Genomic DNA, 22,662 nt, shown 5'->3' on the forward strand with positions numbered 1-22,662 from the left:
AGTCCAATTTCGCGGGAAAACCGAGTACTTGGCAACACTGATCAAGCGCGCATTCCGGATGAGGGCGCTGTAGTGTAGCGAAAATAATTATTGTACACTAAAATCCAAAATATTTTTTCAGAGACTTCTAAAAGTACTTTTAGACTAAATTAACAAAGGGGGGAAAAATCTAAAAACATGTTTATAGCACATACGATATTACTATAAAAACAATTTAAAAGTCAAATGATCTTGTCTTATTTTAACACAAAGACTTACTCAATGTAACCTATTTTATTTTGACACTATGCATTCCACAATTATGTGGCGGCACATAATGGAAAATTAGATCAAAAGCCACTGTGTTTGGTATAGAAACTAGCTTCATGACGAAAAAGCCCAACCCACCTGTATTAAGCTCCTCCCCCTGCTTACAGGTACACGATCAGGTGCTGCATAGACAGATAGATGCTGGGAAATATAACGAAACTTTATTAGAAAACTGCAGGTGTCAGGCCCTGTAAGGCCTCCAATACGGAATTACCCTTCAATTTTAGTATTAGTCATTAAAGCGGACTCATAAAAAGGTGAGTCGAGTGTTTTTCTGCTCTGCTCTGCTTTGTTGTGTTTATCGATTGTGTTGACCAGAGTCATGTTTCACATTTTGCTGTTTCACTGGAAATTACGACCAAATTGTAAATAATTGGTGTTATTATGTAAACTTAACCTGCTTCGTGTGGTCTCTGAATGTACAGCTCGCGGTTTAGATCTTATTTAAGATTATACAGGATACTTCTATCTGGTTATCTAGGTCGGTCCTTTATCTCTACTGGTCTTCAGTTTTGAGCATTATCTGTTCCTAGTGTGTCTCGACTTCCCTTTAAAAGTATGTTTTTAGCACAGTTCAGATTTGTTGACAGCTAAATGTGATTGGCCTAATGTTAATGCACTTTAATATCGTTCATAAGAGAAACTTTGTTCATTGTTGTAAGTCTATTAAGTGAACATAAGTCGCGACAATTTTAAACCACTTTCTTTTGAACAGACAGTGGTTTCCTTTAGAAACGAACCGTAAAATTGTTTATTTTTAGTAATTTAAAATATCCAGACTCATTCAGACAGCTATATGGACGTCGGTTCATTTTAATTTATTTATACAATTATGAGAGCCGTTGTTAATTTCTTTTTTTTATCATATGTTCGTTTGAATCGAATCTCTTTAAGCAACAGCTCGAGTCAGTTCACAAATCCAGTCTGAACGAATCGTATGTAATGAATCAGTGTACTGAAAAAGTGATTCTCGAGTGAACTGAACCGAACAGAGAACCGTTTGTACGATTTATTTATTTTTTAGCAAATTTTCTGACTCCTACTGTACCGAGAACCAGAGAGTCTTAGAGTTAAACCAAGAATAACACTGACAGTCCGACGAGTAAGTTTAACAGCAATGTTTAGCGCGTTTGCAGTGAGGAGGTGCTTTAATCGGTTCCTTGAAGTTCTGTTCAAAAGTGATTCGCAGAAATGAGACGCATGTTTGAAACAGTGCAGCAGTAAACTCAGCCAAAATCTGGCTCTACTGGTTCTGCCACTCGTTTGAGTCAATACGTGCATTGTTGTTTCACTGTGGTTTCGAGAAACATCTTTTCCAGATATCCACATTTCTCTTCAGTGATGCTATTCACACGTCTGAGCCAAAGATACTCGTTTTGAAGGACGTGCTTTGGCTTGTTTAGTACAATATGTATTATTCCCATCAACTGTATTCGATTGCCATTGTATCCTATGAGTTTCTAAACTCTGAAAACGAGGTGTGTTGATGTCTTAAGGTTTCAGTCAGCCTACAAACAAAAGTAGCCTGTTTTAAGAACATTTTTGCTAACATTCCCATTAAGTTATCTGAATGTTCAAGACAGTAAACGTTTTCAAATGGATTGTTTTGGTTATGTGTAGGCCACATTAGAGAGAGAGCATTAAGTTTGCTTGTCATATTGCAAAAGATATGGGAATGTTATTAAAGACCTCAACACTTTGAATGAACATTCTGTTAAAGAACGTTCATTCAAGACTCTGACGGAACTTTGCCGGAGCGTTACCCAAAGTTCTGGGAATGTTCCCTGTTGTTGGGGTGTGTTGAAACATCTCATATGTTCTTCGTTTCCTAATGTTTTCTGCTATGATGCAGAACAACAAATGTAATCGTTATGAAGAACTGGGCTGGACCACTAGAAACCTATGGCTTCCTATTATGAAATCGTTTTAAGATGCTGTTTGAGGGGGAACACCTTAAAACAACACCATCTGACATTTGTTCACTCCTCCTACATTTCCTGTCAAGACTGTTGACCTGAGGGCGTGAAATGATTCCAGTAAGATGACCGCGCTTGGGCTTTTGGAAAAAGTGTGCTTAGATTTTGACACTTCCTAAATTTATTTTGATGTAATTACAGAGATGAAGCCCACATCTTTGAAATGGGAAATACAGCCGTGTTCCACTGGTAATTAAACGTTGTGTCTGTTACTATGCTGTTGCTAAGGTGTTCAGAGTGGGTTTTAGTATGTTGTTATGTTTGTTAGGGATAGTTGACTTAAAGGGACAGTTCACCATAAAAAATGAAAATTCTGTCATCATTTACTCACCCTCATGTCGTTGCAAATCTGTATGGTTTTCTTTTATTCTCCAGCACATATTTGACAAATTAGACATTTTTACGAAAACACAAAGTTAACTTTTCACCATGAAATATATTTTTGTTATTTTAAAAAAATAATAATAATGATTATGTAAATTCATATGTATTCACGGTTAGAGGAAAATGTTTTTAGTCTACTTTTAACTTGATGGTTACATCACTTTTTAATATGATTAAAACTATATAATATTATAAAAAAAATATATAATATGATTAAAATTATATCATATTATAAAATTATATAAAAGTTCTTAAAAACCATATGAAACAAACATGAATACAAACACTACAGTTCAGAATTTTTCTCTTTTTTTTGTGTTATTATTGTTAACTATAGACTGTGTGTGTGTGTGTGTGTGTGTGTGTATTATTATTATTATTTATTTATTTATTTTGTTTTTTTTAGGTTTTTGCTGTTTGTAATATAAATTACAACTATTAAAAAAAACTAAACCTAAAAAAAAAATTGGAAATTAGACATTTTCCTTTGGCAACTTACTGAAATAAATACTGTAACTGAAATAAGATTATATTAAAGCTAAATATATTTAAAAAAAAAAAAACTAATACAAATGACAAAAGCACATAACCAAGTTACTAAAACTAAAAACTGGAAATAAAACTGTAATATACTGTAATATTACATAAATAATACTAAAACAACACTGATTGTGGACACTGTGACCCACATGCTAGACTTTAATACTAAGTGTTATCTCCATGTTCTGCTTCCTCAAACCCAGTATATGTAGAAAGCTTCACTAGGCCGGTGTGCAGATTAAACATTAACAGGTCGGGGTAATGATTGTCAGTGTAACCTTATCAGCTTCCTTTTGCAACTCCACGGCTTGTTATAAGAGGAAAAGCTACTGTAGTGTTTTCTTAGTCCCGAAATGTTTGGGGAAAAACATTGTTTTTGTGGTTTGCAATGCCTTGGATACCAAATCTGGGTTATGAAACCTGAAAGTAAACCTTTCTATCCATCACTAGTCTTCATAAGGGTTCATTGTCACAGTGAATGGTGACCGTCCCAAATAGAGATCCCAGTTCCTCCTCAGATTCTTGAGGGATAATAAATATCAGAAAGTACCAAAGGATTTATTGAACCAGTGGGTGGAGCGCTCCTTGGGCTCAGGTGGGGGTTCGTACACGGTTTGTTTTTGTCCTCATTAACCATATGTGTTCATATTTCCTGTGGGCTACAGCAAGTGAACTGCTAGTCAGGTGCATCAGCAAAAATGGAGATACTAAATTGATTCCAATATTTCGGATACCCTGCTTTGTTTACGTTTCTATATGCTAATAAGGTAGACGACCTTGTTTAGTTCTGGAAATGGAAGTGAGATTTAAAGGGACGGTAAGTAGCAGTGGTTTATGTTAGCTGGTAGTTGAATGTGCCTAACATGAGATGTCTTAAGTTTACTAAACAGCGAGGTTTGTCATCTGAGCCGTGTAATGACAGCTTTACCCAGACGGGACTGAAAATGCAGACTTGCACCTGTTGTACTTGTAGAGTGAGACTTTTATTACTGTTATAGGGTTACGGAAGAGCAAGACAGCTTTGATTAATGTACAGACCGTGTACGATAATTTGGCAAAAAGCGTACTTATTTGTAATACACTTGTTGCAGGAGTCATGTGCTTCCCTCATGAGCAGGGTTGGGATTTTAGTCATTTTCTAGATGCTTGCTCACTTGTTTTTACCACACATTGGACAATTTTATTACTGTACCAAATCATGTGACTTTGGCTATGACCCTTAAAGGGACTGCTCACCCAGAAAAAAAAATTCTGTCATCATTTATTCACCCTCATGTTATTGCAAACTCATGTGAGATTGTTAGCACAAAAGGAGATATTATGAGGAATGTCCTGGCTGCTCTTTTCAATATAATGAAAGTGAATGGGGACTCCCCAGCTTTGTGCAGTGATGTGTTTCATATAATCATAAACGACAGCATAGTCGGACTCCGCGGTATGTCAGAACAGGTGTAGGAACAGCTGACTGTTAGAGTCTAACATATTCCATGAAGGGAGTTTCCTAGAAAAGAGCCGTTCTGATATTTGCATCCCTGCTCTCCTCAGTGTGAGCCACTTCCTTTATGACTAGTGTTGCTGTCGTCAACAGCAGTCATAGTCAATTCATATCAGAAATCTAAGCAAGTTCAAAGTATTCTAGTGTCCTGTTGTTTAAATATATATAGTACCGTTCAAAATGTGGGTATTTTATGTTTTTGAAAGAAGTTTCTTCTGCTTACCGAGGCTGCATTTATTTGATCAAGCATACAGTGAAAGCAGTAATATTGTGAAATATTATTGTGGGTTAAAATAACTGTCTATTTGAATACATGTACAAATCTGATTTATTCCTGTGATGGCAAAGCCGAATTTTCTTCAGTATTCACCATCACATGTTGAAGAGAAATCAATTTAAAATGCTGATTTGGTGATCGAAAAAAAACCATTTCTTATTATTCTCAGTCTTGAAAACAGTTGTGCTGCTTGTGCTGGAAACTGTTACCTTTTTTCAGGATTCTTTGATTAAGTCAACATTATAAATGTCTTTACTGTCACTTTTAAAAAATTTAAAGGGATAGTTCACCCGAAAATGAAAATTCCCCCATGATTTACTCACCCTAAAGCCATCTTAGCTGTATATGACTTTCTTCTTTCAGACAAATAGAATCAGAATTATGTAAAAAAAAAATGTTCAGAAGTCATGTGGAGAGAGTTTGACTCCTAACCATAAGGTTGTGGGTTCGAGTCTCAGGCTGGCAATACCATGACTGAGGTGCCCTTGAGCAAGGCACTGAACCCCAAACTGCTTCCCGGGTGCCGCAGCATAAATGGCTGCCCAGTGCTCCGGGTGTGTGTTCATGGTGTGTGTGTGTGTGTGTGTGTGTGCACTTCGGATGGGATAAATGCAGAGCATGGATTCTGAGTATGGGTCACCATACATGGCTGAATGTCACGTCACTTTCACTTTTCACTTTTTCTGGCTCTTTCAAGCCTTACAATGGCAGTGAATGGGTGCTGAGATTTTGAAGTCCAATAAAGTGCATAAATCTATCATAAAAAGTGCTCCACGTGGCTGTGGGGGGTTAATAAAGGCCTTCTGAAGCAAATCGATGTGTTTGTGTAATAAAAATATCCATATTTAAAACTTAATGAATCTAATCTCTAGTATCGGTGTAGTGTATCCTCCGGTGAGAAATTAGAAATTGCAAAGCGCAGAGAAGAGAGCAAATCAAAACACCCGTCACAAATTGAAGTACAAAACCAGGATTTGTAAAGAAAAATATCAGAAGCCATGCCATTTGGATATAAGCCAAGGGGAGAGACTGGTTTTCCTTTGATGTAAACAAAACTTGGTTCCTGAGAGACTAGCAAATTCTCTCCGAAGTTTACACTATGCCTACATTTTCCATCATCCACTGGGACACCACTCTCTCACGTATGACAGTTAGCGAAAGCTAGAAATAACGTTTATTAAGTTTCTTACACAAGTGTATCGACTCACTTCAGGAGGCGTTTATAAAGCCCCCAAGCCACGTGGAGCGCTTTTTATGATGGCTCTCAACACCCATTCACTGTCATTATAAAGCTTGGAAGAGCCAGGACATTTATTAACATAACTCCGGTTGTGTTCACCTGAAAGAAGAGAGATGCATACAGCTAAGATGGCTTGACACCAGTAAATCATGGAGTAGGCCTAATTTTGGGTGAACTATCCCTTTAATGCCTCCTTGGTGAATAAAAGTATTTTTTTTTTTATATAATAGTTTAATGTATAGGTTTATATAATACAGTATGTTCATTAATTTATATAAAATGTGTTCATTTTAAAGAGATTTGTATATTTTCTGAAGAAAATTAGTAGTATTTGTAGTTGTGTTCGTGTTTTGCTATGGTTGATCAGCTTTGCGAACAGAGACTCTCTGTGACCTTTGCTTGCCAACAGTGGCCAATAAAAACACGGGACACATTCCAGGAATTCTCTTGTCCAATAGAAACCGCTATCTAAGTACATCATGGTGATTGCAGCTCTTTGTTTGGGGACATGTAAAACAATCAAAATTAGGTATTAAAAGTCAGCAAATTTTTGAAAGCATTCAATGCTCATTATTTACAATAAATAAACTAACTTGTATCAGCCGTGCTAAGCATGAACTTTGGTAAAGGGTCTGGTACTGATAATGGCTTTACCAGTCACAACTGACTAGTATTTGTAATTCAAGTCATCATATGTTGGTCAATTTCAAAACCGAATGGCATGCCAGTGATTTTAGATCTCAGTGAGAGATGTGTATTGTCAGACTGTGTATTGGTTTGGTGAGTCACTGGAAGTGTCGGGTATCGTTGATGTCATGCGCTGGCTCCGCCTCCATGTACCTGTACAGCAGGAATTCAGCAGGTGGGAGCGTGCTCGGCTAGATCCATTCCTTCTCATGCTCGGCCGAACTGACAAACAACAGCCGAGTGCTGGACCTTCAAAGAGAAGTGAGGCCCTCAAAAACTGGTGCTTATCGTCCGAACAGATCTTTGTTTGGTAGCTTTGTAAACACTGTATATTTGTTTTTGTTTGTTTGATGTTGCACATATGAACGTAGCTGTTTCTTTCTCGTTTCAGAAAGCAGACATGGAGGAGATGACGATATGGGAGCAGCACACGGTCATGTTATCGAAAGTAAGTTGCGAATTGAGGGATTAATTCGCTTTAGCCACGCCTTTTTTGAGCTCTGTACAGGTGTGTCAGAGAACGTGACACCAGGTGTAGAGTTCCCCTAACAATTGAAAGTCGAGATGGAAATGTTTAGCGAGCAGTTGTGATGCCAAGATTGTTATAGGAGTTGTTTCCACCTGTCACTAGGACACACCCGAAATTTTGGAATGTCAAGTTTGGGGTCATGTGGTGCATTTCAGTATAGAAAGAAGTGCCTTCATACTATCTTTTTTTTTTTTTTTTTTTTTTGCTTTGTTTGTTTGTTTACTCCGTTTTTTAAATTCTTTTGTCACTCTATTGTCATCCTTTAGATTTCTCTTTTCCCTTTTTTTCATTCTTTCATAATTTGTTTTTATCTTTTGTTTGTTTGTTTTTGGTAATTTTTTTTCTGTTTGTTCTTTCTTTTGAACCTTTTTGTTTGTGTGTTTGTTTATTTGTTCTCTCGTGGTTGATGTTTCTTTTATTTTGAACACATTTTCCTTTTGTTTTTCTAATTTTTTAGAAATGTGTTTTTCTTTCACTTTTCTTTCATTGTTTTTTGTTTGTTAAATCTGGTTTTATTTCATTCATTTTTGTTTCTTTCTGTTATAATTTTCTTTCATTATTATTTACCTGTGTGTTCTATCTTTTTTCTGTTGTTTTTCTTTTGTTCATTTGATTTTTCTTTCTTTCTTTCATGCATTCTATCATTCTTTTTGTCGTTTCTTTCTGGTTCTTTGCTTCTTTCATTAATTATTTATTTTTTATCTTTTATTTATAACATTTTCGTTTCATTCTGTTTCTTTGCATCTCGTATTTTCATCCTTTTTTGTTATTCAGCTTCTTTAATCTCTTATTTTATTATATATTTTTTTGCTTGTTTTGTCATTTTTTGTTTAATCGTTCATTATATTGTTTATTTATTCTTTCGTTTGCAGGATTCCAAGGTCGGCTTTGGTTTTGCGGTCTCAGGTGGGCTTGACAAGCCAGTAAACGGAGACACAGCAGTGGTGGTCTCTGACGTGCTTCCCAGCGGTCCCGCCATGGGTCGTCTTCAGTGAGTACACTTCCTCCCAAACACGACTTCCTCCCACACATCCTGTCTAATCCTGTCCGACCTGTCATGTTTGTGTACTAGATGGAAAAATAACCGCAGACATATTTGGCAGATTATTTTTGTGATAGAGACTCACGTGATTTATTGCCCACAGGGCACGGGATCAGATAGTTATGGTGAATGGCGTTTCGATGGAGAAGGTCACCTCACTGTACACCATTCAAAGTCTGAGGAGCTGTGGGAAAACGGCAAACATTGTAAGTGAAGACCTTGCCAAATCATCATCTTGGTAAAACATTCAAGTAAACGCTGATATAAAATGTTTGCATTTGAACTGAATTCAATAAATTTACAAATTATATTGTTCATTTTGTAGACTGTGAAGAGGCCACGCACAATTCAGATCCCTGCGAGCAACAGACCGACTCGTTCTGCCTCGCAATCCAACATATTAGACGACGATATGCCACAGAGGAGGGGTCAGCGCAACACCGACACCAGCCGTAACCAGCGAGCTCGAAGCGTGACCCCTGACCGCAATGGCCACGACCTTCCCATCATGTCCGGCTTCAAGAGACTTCCCAATCAGGATGTGCAAGACAGACCCATCAGAACAACCCTTATCAAGAAAAAACCCACAGACGGTCAGAATCTCAACGGCTTTGCACTGCACCAATATTAGTGGTCCTTGTCAATATTTTAAGGTGTTTCTCTCTGTAGAGTACGGCATGAAGTTGGGGAGCCAGATTTTTATCAAACACATGACTCCCACTGGTCTGGCTGCCAAAGAGGGCAGCCTTCAAGAAGGAGATCTTGTTTTGAAGGTGAAGAACTGCTTCTTTTGAAACCGTTACAATGCATGTGGATGTTGTGTAACCTTTTTGAAAACTCTGGGTTAGATTAACGGCCTGACGACAGAAAATCTGTCCTTGCTGGAGACCAAGCACCTGGTGGAGAAGTCTAGAGGTAAACTGACCATGTTGGTGTTGAGGGATGACCGAAAGTTCCTCGTCAGCATTCCTGAAGTGGAGGACAGTCCTCAAAACAGTGCCGACGAGAGGCGGGAAGACAGCAGCTCGGAGCTGGAGGGTGAGCGTAGATGTTTTTACAGCACACTGTAGATCTGTGCCATATAGAGCGCTGACATGATGACGTGTTTTTGTAATCCAACCCTGTTGGCATCACCCTGGTTCCCTCAGAAAAACCCAATAGGATAATTTTCCAAAAGTCACGAGTAGATCCTGTTGCAAAAAACAAAAGGCACAAAAGCCTTTATTCTAAGACAGAATTTTTGACACTTTGTTCCCTCCCTGGAGCAGCCAGTTTTGCCTGCTTCAACGTCACCGCCATTAACCTTAGCTTCTGACTACTCTTTCAGTCTATTTAAAAACAACACGAGTCGATGAGTTTACCTGTTCGCCGCTGAATTCAGAACGGTGGAGCCAGAAAGTCTTAAAAATGTACATGTTTTGGCCTACAATAATATGTCATCCCTGCAGCACTCTGATAAGGTGGGTTTTAATATTAACTTTTCAATTTGTGCCTGAAGAAATCTCAGACCTGGATTCGGACCTCCCCGCCACCCGAACATCCCGTCCGAGGGACCGTCGTTCTCGCAGGTGAACGTCTCAACTTCGACTTGATCTCTTTTACTTAAATGATATTTGCACTAACAGAGCTCAATAATCCACAGAAATCGTGCCAACCCTGTGTCAAAGCCACGAGAATCGCCTCCTCTGCGCTCTACCCTCACAAGACCACCCGCTCAATCAGTGCCCCCTCGCAGAGGTGAGTCTTAGTAGCAAAACTCTTTGGGACTCGTCTACGAATATGACAATCATAGATTAGCATATCCTCAATAATTTGTCTATGGTTGTATATGTAAGTGTCTGAAGATGCTTTGGCTCTTGTGCAGTTCCCTCCGAGTCTGAATCCGACCGCAGTAACTCGCCTCCAGCGTCAAGACATGGCACTCTTGATAACCGATACAAGTAAATACGTCTTCATGTGAATTTATGTGTTATAGAATTAGAATTATGAATCTGCAGCACCATGGACATACTGTATATTATGTTGTATTTAGTTTTTGTTCATTATTTATTATGATGGAACAAACTAATTAATGCCTTTTAAAGTTACTTATGAAATTACATTTTATTTGTTTATGTTTAGCTGTTTTTTTGTTTGTTTTCTTTTGTAGATTTGTTTTTGTTTATTCTTTCTGGCTGTGTTTTGCTGTTTTTATTTATTTTTAAAAATGCTATTGTCTTTGTTTTTTTCTGTCAGAATGTTTTGTTTTGCGGGGGTTCTGTCTGTTTGTTTGTTTGTTTGTTTTTTTTGTTTTATTTAGTGGTTTAGTTATTTTACTTTTTCCATTTTTTTGTTGCTTGTTTTGTTTTGCTACTTTTTTCATGTTGCTGTTTGTTTGGGTGAGATGCATGGCTCACGTGTTTGTCTGTTTCAGGGTTCTCCCCGGGATCTCTGCGTTGCCAAATCCTCGAGCCTCACCCGTCACCCAGAACTGGAACCCCTCCACTGCCTCCCAGCCTCGCAGAGGTCTGCCTCAAAAGCGCTCTGACACAGCATCGCTGATTTTTTTTTGTCCATATTACATATAAACCAACTCTGGAATGACAGACTGATGATTCAGTTAATGATATGCACAAATGTTGACATTGATTATAATCTGAATAACCTAATGGCCATTTGTTTTGTGTGACCAGCCGTGTCCGAGTCCGATTCAGACCGAAGCGCATCTCCCACCCCAAGACGTGAGAGTCCCAAACCTGAAAACCACTCCAGATACAAGTATGAATTCACAACATGAGCAGCAAACGCCCAATCCAAATGAAATCTTAAACACACTTTCAATATCGATAAATCATTGCTAATCTCAAGTATGACTGGAAACAGAGAAACCTGTTTTTATTCCCAACCAGTTCCTTTCTTTAAACAATTATCAGACCGGGCGATGTTCATGAGGTTAAGTAAAGCACAGCAGTGTCCAATCCTGCTACTGGAGAGCCAACGTCCTGCAGAGTTGAGCTCCAAAACGCTTGCACATCTAGTGAGTCTAAAGACCTTGTTTAGCTAGTTTAGGTGTGTTTAATTAGGGTTGGAGCTCAACTCTGCAGGATAGTGGCCCTTCAGGAACCGGTTTGGATGCCTTTTGGTTTAACAGTTCTCAAACACGCATGTCACCTTTAATTCACAAGTTTTAATGATAAATCGACTACTGAACTAGAAATGTCTTCATTGCCTCTTCACATCTGTTTTTCCCAGGGTGCTTCCCGATCTTCCTCCTCCGGGTATGAAGTCTTCCTCTCTTAGCAAGTCTCAGGATTTCCCTCGCAGCATGCCGTCTCCTTACAGGCCTCCACCCAGAGGTGATTTCCCCCCCACAACAGACTTATTTGTCCCATGTTTGTGGCCATTCTAGACTCATTCAAGAGCATGTCTTTTCCATACAGCTGCATCACAGTCTGAATCAGACGATAGCACCGGACCTCAGCGCAGCCAGGAGTCACGAAATAGATACAGGTACACATGAGGGAGGCCTCGATCATCTCTCTGCTCACCATTTGTTCAATTATTTGATTAATTTTGCATTAAGTTGTTTGTATACACTTATGTAATGCTGTTTCACTGTGATATCTCAAATTGTGATGTGCGTGATCTTTTAAAATAAAACACACCGAAACAACCTGAGTTTTCTGTTCTAGTATGTTAACTCATGTCACTGAAAAACTAAATAAAATATTGCTTCTGAGATGTAGATAATCTCGGATCTAAGATTTAAAGTATACAATCACATTGTCTAAGTAATACCAAAAACAACACATACAGTGTTAATATTCTGCACATCCAGAGGTGCAATAGAGATTAAAATATCATCTAATTAGTTTACTGTAGTATTTTCCGCTTGTCCTTATAAATCATTGATTTTTGGGACTTAAATTTGACCATATAATCACTTATGGATATGGATAGCCCACCCCAATCAATGAGAGAAACCCTGAGGTGAATATCTCCCTCTGTTCCTAATCATCAATGATTTCACATTAGTTCCCACTTCCTTCATGAACGAGCATAATTAAGCATCCCCTCATCCTCCTCTTTTCTCTCATCCTCCCATCTGCCCTTTCTCTCTTGCAGGGCAACACCTGAGGTCGTGGCAGTCCCTGTAATGGATCCCCCAAAATGGGCAAAACCCTCAACGCCTGTACAGAGAGGTAAAATATTAAATACTGGTGGCATGAAAATTTGGTGTCTTCAATTTTTCTTTTGTACGTCACATTTAAATACAAATCTGAATGTGTAAATAATAAATATTGATATAAAATATGTAAGACATTTTGTGTATATTATTATACATTGTTTTCTAAATATTAATGTGTAAATGACACAAAATTCTGTTAGTGTTCATACACATTAAACATTAATATTTACACGTTATTTTCAACTAAATAATACAAATTCAATTTGCACCTCGATTTCAAATATGAAAAATTATTTTAAATGTTGATAAGTAAATATGAAATTTCAAGCTTAGATATTTAAAAAGTTTACATTAAACATGAATATTTACACATACATTTTCCAAGAATTTATAAATTACATTTAAATGCATACATATACATTTTTAAATTTGATGACATAAAAAATAATATTTGTCCTTTTTTTTAATTCAAAGTTATTTATTAATGTATATATTTAAATAACAGAATAAATGTTACATATTTAAATATTCATGTGTACATTTAAAATTGTATTATTTAATTAAGTACATTTTCTAAATGTTCATACACATTTAACTTTAATATTTGTAATATTAATTGCAAAATTAATTTCCCATAAATGTATACATTACATATCAGTACATACATATACATTTTAATGGCATTTTGATGATTAATAATTTAAATAATTTTTGCCCTTTTTATTTTGCTTCTCAATCTCAAGCATGAAAAGGATTCATTTAAATATGTATGTAAATATTTATTAATGTGTACAATAATTCAATATTAATATGTAAATATTCCCTTGTAAATTACTGTCACCTTTCATATACATTCTACAATATTTATAAACATTAAATCATATTAAATATGTCCTTAGCTATTTAGTTCTATCTGCATTTTAACTGATCTTCTAATTGTTAATAACACATAATGCACTGTAATATGTGTCATATTTAATCAGCTCCCTCAGAATCTGAATCAGATGCGAGTTACAACTCTCCTCCGAGAGCACAGTCTCCAGTCAGTAAAACCTCCAGACGCAGACCAGGGTAAGAGATACTCGAGCTCTTACATGTATTTTATATTATCATTGTGCATGTAAAGGTGACAAATATAGTTTTGTATTATTGTTTTGTCTCAGATCTGAAATGCAAGCGCCGGTCATCAACAGCCGACAGGATTCTTCGCTCAGAGCCGCTCCTGTCAGACCACCACCTGAAGGTATGAATAATTCACTTGTTGCCCTTCGTGTTCCTCAATATTCCTGCATCTGTGTCGTAATAAAGTTGTTTTGGTTCGTCCACCAGATTCCTCTGAATCAGAAAGAGCCCCGTCGCCTGTCAGGAGATCGGAGAGTCCCAGCCACAACAGTGATCTCAGGTCAGAAACGCCTCCTCGGACATATTTATATAATCCACACTTATAATAGCGAATTATGTCATGTTGAAACAGGCTTTAGGAAAGTATGAGTCAGTTTCCTTTTGGGTTAAGAACAACAGGCATTTCAGTTAATGCTTGTTGTAGGTCAATAAACACCTTTGTTGCTGCTAAACCATTATTTAAGACATTATATAGATGATCGTATTGACTCACTGTGTGAATGTGAATATTAACTCTTTCTTTCAGTTTCCCACGTGCTAACGGCACTCTCCGCTCTAACGTGTCGGTTCCCAACCACAGCTTTTTGAGTTGTGAGTATCAGCAGTCTTAAAGCATGCCCCCATAATGCACTGCAAATTATCGAGTGGCTATTGGGTAATAATTGTAACTGTTTTTACCTCAGCAAAAACTGATGAGGAGCCACTTTATTTACTTCCTCCAGACGCAGTGCCAACACCAAACCCGGGGTGAGAAATGTAATCTTTCTTTGTGTGATGGTCAGAGAAAAGACATGAGAGGGTCGTATTTCACTCCAATATATATATATATATATATATATATATATATATATATATATATATATATATATATATATATATATATATATATATATATATATATATATATATATAATTAAAATCAAGGACAAGTCGACACATACTATGCTATACAAATAATTGTAGTTAATTTTGAATATTATTAAAAAGAATATTTTAAAATATTGTATTATTTTTAGTGCTGTCAAAAGATTAATTTTGATTAATCGCAAACAAAAAAAAATTTGTTTGCATAATACATGTATGTGTGCTATGTATATTTATGCATATATAAAGACACACATGCAGTATATAGTTTGAAATTGTTTACATATATTTACATATCTATATTTTTAGCCATATAATTTATATTATATATATATATATATATATATATTTAATATATTAACCTATATTTCTGATATATATAGATACTACAAATACTATCATGATGTATAAATACATGATTTCTATTTTATTTATTATATTTAGTTTTTTATATATATTTATATTTAAATAAGCATAAAGTCAGTACAAAAATATCCCCATAATGTATAACAACTTTAAGTATTTAATTAATAATGTAAATTTTTATTTATTTATATTTAATTCAACCGATTAAACTTAATTAACAAATTAAAAAAATTGATTAACCAATTAAACTCTTTAAAAAAATGATGTACTTTCTCTATATCAGGTACAGCTCAGATCAGAACCACGTCAGCTTTGTGAAGGAGGGCAATGTTGGGTTGAGGTTGGTGGGAGGAAATGATGTTGGCATCTTTGTTGGTGGTGTCCAGCCCAACAGTCCTGCCCAGAAACAAGGCATGCAAGAGGGTGATCAGATACTGGAGGTAGGACCAAAGAATCAGTTACATGATCAAAACTTTCAGCGGTACCTTTCTTCAAGGCTGCTATTTTGGTAGGTGAATGGTGTGGACTTCAGTCACTTCACCAGAGAGGAAGCAGCTATGTATCTCATGAACGTCCACGCTGGTGACCGTATCGATATCCGGACTCAGAACAAAATGGACAGTGAGTGCCTTTGTGTCTCCTTATTAGGATTAAGAAGTCAACATGTGTCAAAATCGACCCAATTTAGTTTTTAATAATAGTAAACAGACAATAGGTTGCTTGTCTTACTGTGAACATAAAACTAAGTAAAATTGGTTACGAATAACATATCCAAATTAAACTTTGCATCTTAGTCTACAGGAAGATATTGAAGTCCAGCCTTGGTGACTCTTTCTACATCCGCACACACTTTGACCATGTGGCTGAAAGCAGTGTTGGATTAAGCTTCACCAGAGGCGAGGTGTTCAGAGTGGTGGACACTATGCACCGTGGGAAGCTGGGAACCTGGCTAGCTGTGCGCATGGGCAATGATCTACATGAGCTGGACAAAGGCACCATTCCTAACCAGACCAGGTATGTTAGAAGTAGTTTTCAGTCTTCCTTCCAAAACTGTGGTAAGTTTGTGCGCTTCTTAAATATGTTCCATTATAGTTCCTGCTTGTACTCTAGGTGTCTGATTCTGTGTCTCCATCTCAGGGCTGAAACTTTGGCCAATTTAGAGCAAGCACAGAGAATTAGTGCGGCTGAACGCCAGGCCTCCGGCCCCAGAGCCGAATTCTGGAAGTTACGGGGTCTCCGAGGGGCCAAAAAGAACGTCAGAAGAACCCGTGATGACCTCCTACAGTTGACAATTCAAGGCAAATTTCCAGCATATGAGAAAGTCGTTCTGAAAGAGGGTTAGTGAGTTGTTGTTTTTTTGTTTATTTTTTACGCCATTATTTCTGACAGAATCTTTGGTTGTAACATATGTATGCTTGCTCTTTTGCAGCCAATTTCAAACGGCCTATCGTCATTTTGGGTCCTCTGAATGACATTGCAAATGAGAAGCTGGCCCGAGAGTTACCAAACGAATTTGAAGTTGCAGGTTTGAAAAATTAGATTTTAGGTTTTAAAATCAATATATCTTAACATTTCTACTGAAGGTGAACATTTAAGGGTATTGTTCACCCAAAAAAAAAAGAAAATTCTGTCATTAATTACTCACCCTCATGTCGTTCCAAACTCGTAAGACCTTCGTTCATCTTCGGAACACAAATTACAATTTTTTTTGGTGAATTCCGAGAGCTTTCTGAGCCTCTATAGACAACAACGCAACTGTGTCTCGATTTGACATCAGTGGTTCAACCTTAATTTTATGAAGCTCCAAAAATACTGTTTGTGTGCAAAGAACACAAAAATAATGACTTTATTCAACAATTTCTTCTATTCTGTGTCAGTCTTTGACGCACATTCTCGAGAGTACCATGACGCATGTTTTCTTTGCACACAAAATTATTCTCGTAACTTTATAAAATGACGGTTGAACCACTGATGTCACATGGACTATTTTAATAAAGTTCTTACTACATTTCTGGACCTTAAACATGTCAGTTGTGTTGCTGTTTATGCAGGGTCAGAAATATCTTAATTTGTGTTCCAAAGATGAACAAAGGTTTTAAGGGTTTGGAACGACATGAGGTTAAGTAATGAATGACAGTATTTTAATATTTGGGTGACCTATCCCTTTAATACTACTATTATATTGGTTATAGAAATGGTACCCAGAAGTGGAAGTGAAAGTTCATCCAGTGTCATCAAACTGGACACAGTGAGGCAAATAGCAGAGCAGGTAAACCTTTTATTATCATACAGAGTAATGCTGTCAAAATAAACCAACATTACCTAAACCAAACACTTGCTCTCACTTGCAGGAAAAGCATCCCTTGCTGGACATTACACCCACTGCTGTAGAAAGATTAAATTATATCCAGTACCATCCCATGGTGCTCTTCTTGGATCCTCATAGTCGAAAAGACGTGAAGTCAATGAGGCAAAAATACATGCCAGGCTCCAACAAGAGCTCTCGTCGCCTATATGCCCAGGCCTTAAAGCTGAGGAAACACTATAGTCATCTATTTTCCGGTACACCTTTGAAGCCTGTCTTAAATTCCCTGTTTGAATCCTATTTTTGATGACACCCTTTAATGTGCTCTAAAAGACAATCTCTGGTTTTTCATTTTCCTTCTCAGCACGTATTGATCTTCAGCCTAATACAAACATGTGGTATGATGTTTTGAAAGACAAGATTCGGCAGCAGCAATCAAAACCGGTCTGGGTTTCGGAAACTGCGGTAAGAACTCTAGAAAGAGTTATGGCAGTAAATGGTGCACTCACATCATGTAGAATTAACGTAATTAAAAAAGTTCTAACTTGATCATTGTGGAATAGCCAACAACTCTAAATCAAATCTTGATTACTATAATTCCAACAAGATGTGAATGTAGAATTGGTTTAAATCTTGCATTTCATAATTGAGTTGGTTAACAAGTACTTGGTGTATGTCCAGCTGGAGGGAGGCGCAGATGAAGACCTTGACGCATTCAACCGTGAAAATAACTCTGACTACCTCAGTGGTGCCAGCGACTATGAGGACACAGACGGTGAGGCCATTACGGATGGTGAAGCCTACACCGACAACGAGGACCTGGAAGAGCCCTCTGTAGGCATCGCCAGAAACCGCGGCACTGCACTGGCCCGCTCCTCGGAGCCTGCCACTGGGCAAAATCATAGTCCTGAACCTTCCTATGACCCAGAGCCATACCTGGAGGAAGAGCCCGAGTACACCCTACATCCTAGGGAAATACCTCCCATCCTCCATGTTCCAGAGCCCCGATCTTCACGCCTTGTCTCTGGCAGTCCCCAACAAGAAGACGATGTCCCCTCTCAGCGGAGTTTCTCCGATTCAGACTTTAGTGCAGGTGATTTGGCTGCACCACCAGCACCTTCCGATGTTCCACCCAACTTCAGGGCACCAGATCCCAAAGAAGTCCAATCAGAGACCCCTCCACTGTCAGTAATAGAGGAGAAACTACAACAGGTACGATATACACCTATTACCCATGCGACTGACCTATCGAGCAGTCAGACACAACATGATTTAGTCAATTAGGACATGTTCGTGGATCTATATAAGGGATAGACAATGTCGATCCTGGAGGGACACTGTCCTGTAGAGTTGAGCTCCAACCCTAATCAAACACGCATGACTTTGTTAGTGATCTTGAATACATTGATTAGTTTGTTCGGGTGTGTTTGATTAGGGTTTGAGCTAATCTCTGCAAGACAGTGGCCCTCCAGAACCGAAGCCGCCCATCTCTGGTCAATAGTGGGACAAAACTTACTTTAACCAACCTTTAAGAACAGAGGGAAATAAGTTGGAAATGTTCTATACACAAGAGATCCCAGAAGTGACCCTGACCCTAAAATCTGATTGATTGGTGGATCCATACGGTTTGAATAGTACAGCATGATTTAGTCAAGCAGGACATGTTCCTGGATCTACATCCTTAGTAGTTCCGGCAAAGGACCTTTCCTAATACCCACACTTTTGGCCTTGGCTACTTGAGAGCACAACAGGAAGTGCACAAGACTGTCCCATGTCCAAAAAAATTGTCCCTAGAAGTAGAAGTTTACTATTAAAGTGCAAGTAATTTGAAATATTACAACACAATGGTGTAAGTGTGTCCAATCAGGTAATCAAAGGTTCTTTGGCATTCACAGCCATATAAATCTTGCAAGTGTGGGTTTTGGGACAGGACCAAAGTCTAAATCCTTACCCTAATCATAACCTACCTCTACTAGAAGAGGAGAATTATGGTTGGCAATGTTCTTCATGCCACTAACCCCAAAGGTAATCTTAAACCTGACCCTAAAATCTGATTGATTGGCAGATCCACTGATTTAAACTGAGTAGTATGGGATGATTTAATCAAGTAGGGCATGTTCCTGGATTGAAATGCATATAAGAACCAACCCCTTTTCCTTGCCCTAACCATAACCTTCACATCATTAATCCCAGAGGTAAATGTAATCTTGACCCAAAAAATTTGATTGGTTGATAGTAGGGCTGTGCAAAAAATCAAACGCGATTTTCATGCACATCTCATCAGTAAAGACGCTCCCTTAATTAGAAGTATTATCTCCAGCACATGTGTTCAGATCAGGGTTGCCAGGTTTTCACAACAAATCCTGCCCCGGTGCTTCTCAAAACTGGTCCAAAACTAATCGCAATTCCAGGAGGTTCCCAGATTTTTTAAAAAATGCCTTCCGGGGTTAAAATATACGTTTTTTTTTTGGCATGGTTGTCTTTGTAAAATTCGCATTTTAGGGGCTAAATATTACATTATTGGTATTGGGGTTGCTTCGAACCGCGGACATGAAAAACAACCGCAGACTTGGCAACACTGGTTCAGGTGGAGCGGCAGTTACTACACAGAGCCGTAGTCTACCTACAACTAACACAAAATCACTTTCAAAATCGACAAAGAATCGCCTCTGATTTTAAAATCGATTTTGTGTAGATTGTCAGTGAATTACGGCTCGGTGTAGTAAATGCCAACCAATGTTGCCAAGTCTGTGGTAAGTTTTTCATGTCCGCGGGTCGAAGCGACAATACCAATAATTTGATATTTAGCTCCTAAAATGCGAAGTTTACCAAGGGAACCATGCCATAAAACTTACATTTTAACCCCGGAAAGCTATTTTTTATCGGGGAACCTCCTGGAAACGCGATTGGGCTACTTTTGGACTAGTTTTGAGAAGCAACTGGGCAGGATTTGTTGTGAAAACCTGGCAACCCTGATCTGAACACACGTGCTGGAGATAATACTTCTAATTAAAGGAGCGTCTTTACTGATGAGATGTGCATGAAAATCGCATTCGATTTTTTGCACAGCCTTAGTTGATAGTGATGTTGTTCTAAGACCAACAAGGACAGTGATCCAGTAACAAGGATGGTGCTCTACTTGACTTGTCATGTTAAAGGGAAAATTCACCAAAAATGTGATGTTTATCTGCTTACCCCCAGGGCCTCCAAGATGTAGGTGACTTTGTTTCTTCAGTAGAACACAAACAACGATTTTGACTCAAACCCTTGCAGTCTGTCAGTCTTATAATGGAAGTGGATGGGAATCACGGCTTTGAGAGTCAAAAAAACATACACAAACAAAACCAAATTAAACCCTGTGGCTCATGACGATATGTTTATGTGCAAAAACACAAAAACGATCGGTCTGTGCAAGAAACTGAAAAGTATTTATATAGTTTTCTACCTCTGATTTTGACCACAATGTCCGAACTGTCCTGAGCGCGTTCTCAACAGCCAGCACCTGACAAGTCTTCTTCTTCTTGCTTTATAGCGGATTGCAGACTTATAAGTGCATTACTGCCACCTATCTCTCAAATGGACCATTGACACGCCTAAATTGTAGATGGAATGTCAATGGTTCACTTGAAAGATAGGTGGCAGTAATGCACTTTATAAGTCTGCAATCTGTCATAAAGCAAGAAAAAGATGATGACACAACGCTCTCATGAGAGTTCTAATAGTAAAGACATTGCATGAATCAGAGGTAAAAGACCTATCATTTTGTGTCTTTACACATCAATTTATACTCATAAGCCGCAGGGTTTAATTTGGTTTTGTTTGTGTATTGTTTTTTGACTCTCAAAGCCATGATTGCCATGCAGTTACATTATATGACTGACAGACTGCAACGCTTTGAGATAAAAATCTCAGTTTGTGTTCTACTGAAGAAACAAAATCACCTACATCTTGGATGCCCTGGGTGTAAGCAGATAAACATCAACTTTTCATTTTTAGGTGAACCATCCCCTTAAGCTGTTTGGATGCATTCAGTATTAAATATTTTTAAAATAATTGATGTAGAAATTGATGTGAAACACATTCACATGTGTTCTATTGTTTCAGGCCCGTATGGCAGAACCAGAAAGGAAACCCTCCCCTTCATTTATAGTGTAAGTCTGTATGCATGGTCTGTCAAGTTTAGCTCAGAAGAATAAAGTACCAAATTAATTTGTTTTTTTTATTTTTAAATGTATTTATAAATCTTTTCCTTTAGACTGGCACACCACGAAGCCATGCAAATGCGGAGAACACAGATCAGAGGAAGCGACAGTGACAGCGATGAAGATGAAAGAGATGATGAATTTAGTGTAGATGATGATGAACCTGATGACATTGAATGGGGACCTGCAACAGAGCTGTAATGCACATGGAACATACTTATATGGACTTCTCATATCTTAGTGTGGACATGTACATTTACGCAAACAAACTGGAAATATATTTTTTTCATTTCCAGTGTTTTTTTTATGCAGTGTCCTTATGGACTTGTGATAGATGACTCTAATCTTGGACCAATTTTGAAGATTTGTGACCGAAATTGCTTCCTTTTGTGGTTTTCGTAGTTTTAATGGATGTGCTGAGATCTTCCTCAGGATTATATGAAAATAAATATTGCTGGTTGTAATAAAGACAATTTGGGTATGATTTACCCTATTCATTAACTTGACGCATATATATATTATTTTAATTATTATTGTTTTTGTATTTTGAAATAAATGGAACAAAACATTTAAGCTCAGATGATTATTAATGTTAAAGAGTATTCTGAAATACATCTTACTACAAAGTCTTCTCCACAATTGTTTTATTTTTTTATTATTATTATTATTATTTTTATAGAAATTTCTTTAGCATTTACCAGGAAGCTAGTCATTGTATAGAGAGAGAGATTCTTAAAAATAAAGGTGCTTCATGATGCCATAGAAGAACCTTATGTCTAAATGGTTTCATTAAGAGCCTTTAAGATATGAAGAACCTTTCTGTTTCACAAAAAAGGTTCTTTGTGTAAAAAGAAGGTTCTTCAGATTATAAAAAGAGATGGTTCTTTGTGGAACACAATTGGATTTTCTATGCCATCGCTATTTGTGTGTGTGTGTTTTACAGTTAAAAAATACATCATTGCATTTTGCGATTGGTTTTCTTGTATTTGTTTGCGTTAAAACTGCTATGCTCAGATATTTCAATATTGCCTTAGCACAGATAGACCTATTTCATTATGAAAAAAAAAAAAGAATTGCCGTTAAAAATACGATTTTGTCGCGAAAGTGGGCGTTTTAGAATTTAATTAAAGAGCAGGTGACAGACATTAACAACAAC

General features: G+C 37.5%; 1 protein-coding gene across 4 annotated transcripts; it reads left to right on the top strand.

Moving 5' to 3' along the window:
- Positions 1 to 405: 405 nt before the first annotated feature.
- On the top strand, positions 406 to 22,079 carry LOC113039614 (tight junction protein ZO-3-like). Of its 4 annotated transcripts, none has more exons than XM_026197561.1 (31): positions 406 to 566; positions 7,300 to 7,356; positions 8,310 to 8,428; positions 8,583 to 8,685; positions 8,805 to 9,072; positions 9,149 to 9,252; positions 9,328 to 9,517; positions 9,978 to 10,047; positions 10,122 to 10,216; positions 10,344 to 10,419; positions 10,893 to 10,984; positions 11,152 to 11,236; positions 11,711 to 11,814; positions 11,899 to 11,968; positions 12,584 to 12,660; positions 13,631 to 13,718; positions 13,811 to 13,890; positions 13,977 to 14,049; positions 14,296 to 14,360; positions 14,453 to 14,516; positions 15,283 to 15,439; positions 15,512 to 15,620; positions 15,794 to 16,013; positions 16,137 to 16,336; positions 16,429 to 16,524; positions 17,192 to 17,268; positions 17,351 to 17,561; positions 17,669 to 17,769; positions 17,986 to 18,516; positions 21,409 to 21,455; positions 21,560 to 22,079. In XM_026197561.1, exons 2-31 carry the CDS (start codon positions 7,309 to 7,311, stop codon positions 21,705 to 21,707), a joined length of 3,768 nt encoding a protein of 1,255 aa, XP_026053346.1. In that variant the 5' UTR covers positions 406 to 566; positions 7,300 to 7,308; the 3' UTR covers positions 21,708 to 22,079. The 4 variants fall into 4 exon arrangements, with proteins under 4 accessions (XP_026053346.1, XP_026053345.1, XP_026053347.1 ...); XM_026197560.1 differs by lacking the exon at positions 406 to 566 and adding an exon at positions 3,849 to 4,026; XM_026197562.1 differs by lacking the exon at positions 406 to 566 and adding an exon at positions 6,847 to 7,188.
- Positions 22,080 to 22,662: the final 583 nt, after the last annotated feature.

Source organism: Carassius auratus, chromosome 22, assembly GCF_003368295.1.
Source record: "Carassius auratus strain Wakin chromosome 22, ASM336829v1, whole genome shotgun sequence".
Taxonomy (NCBI): Eukaryota; Metazoa; Chordata; class Actinopteri; order Cypriniformes; family Cyprinidae; genus Carassius; species Carassius auratus.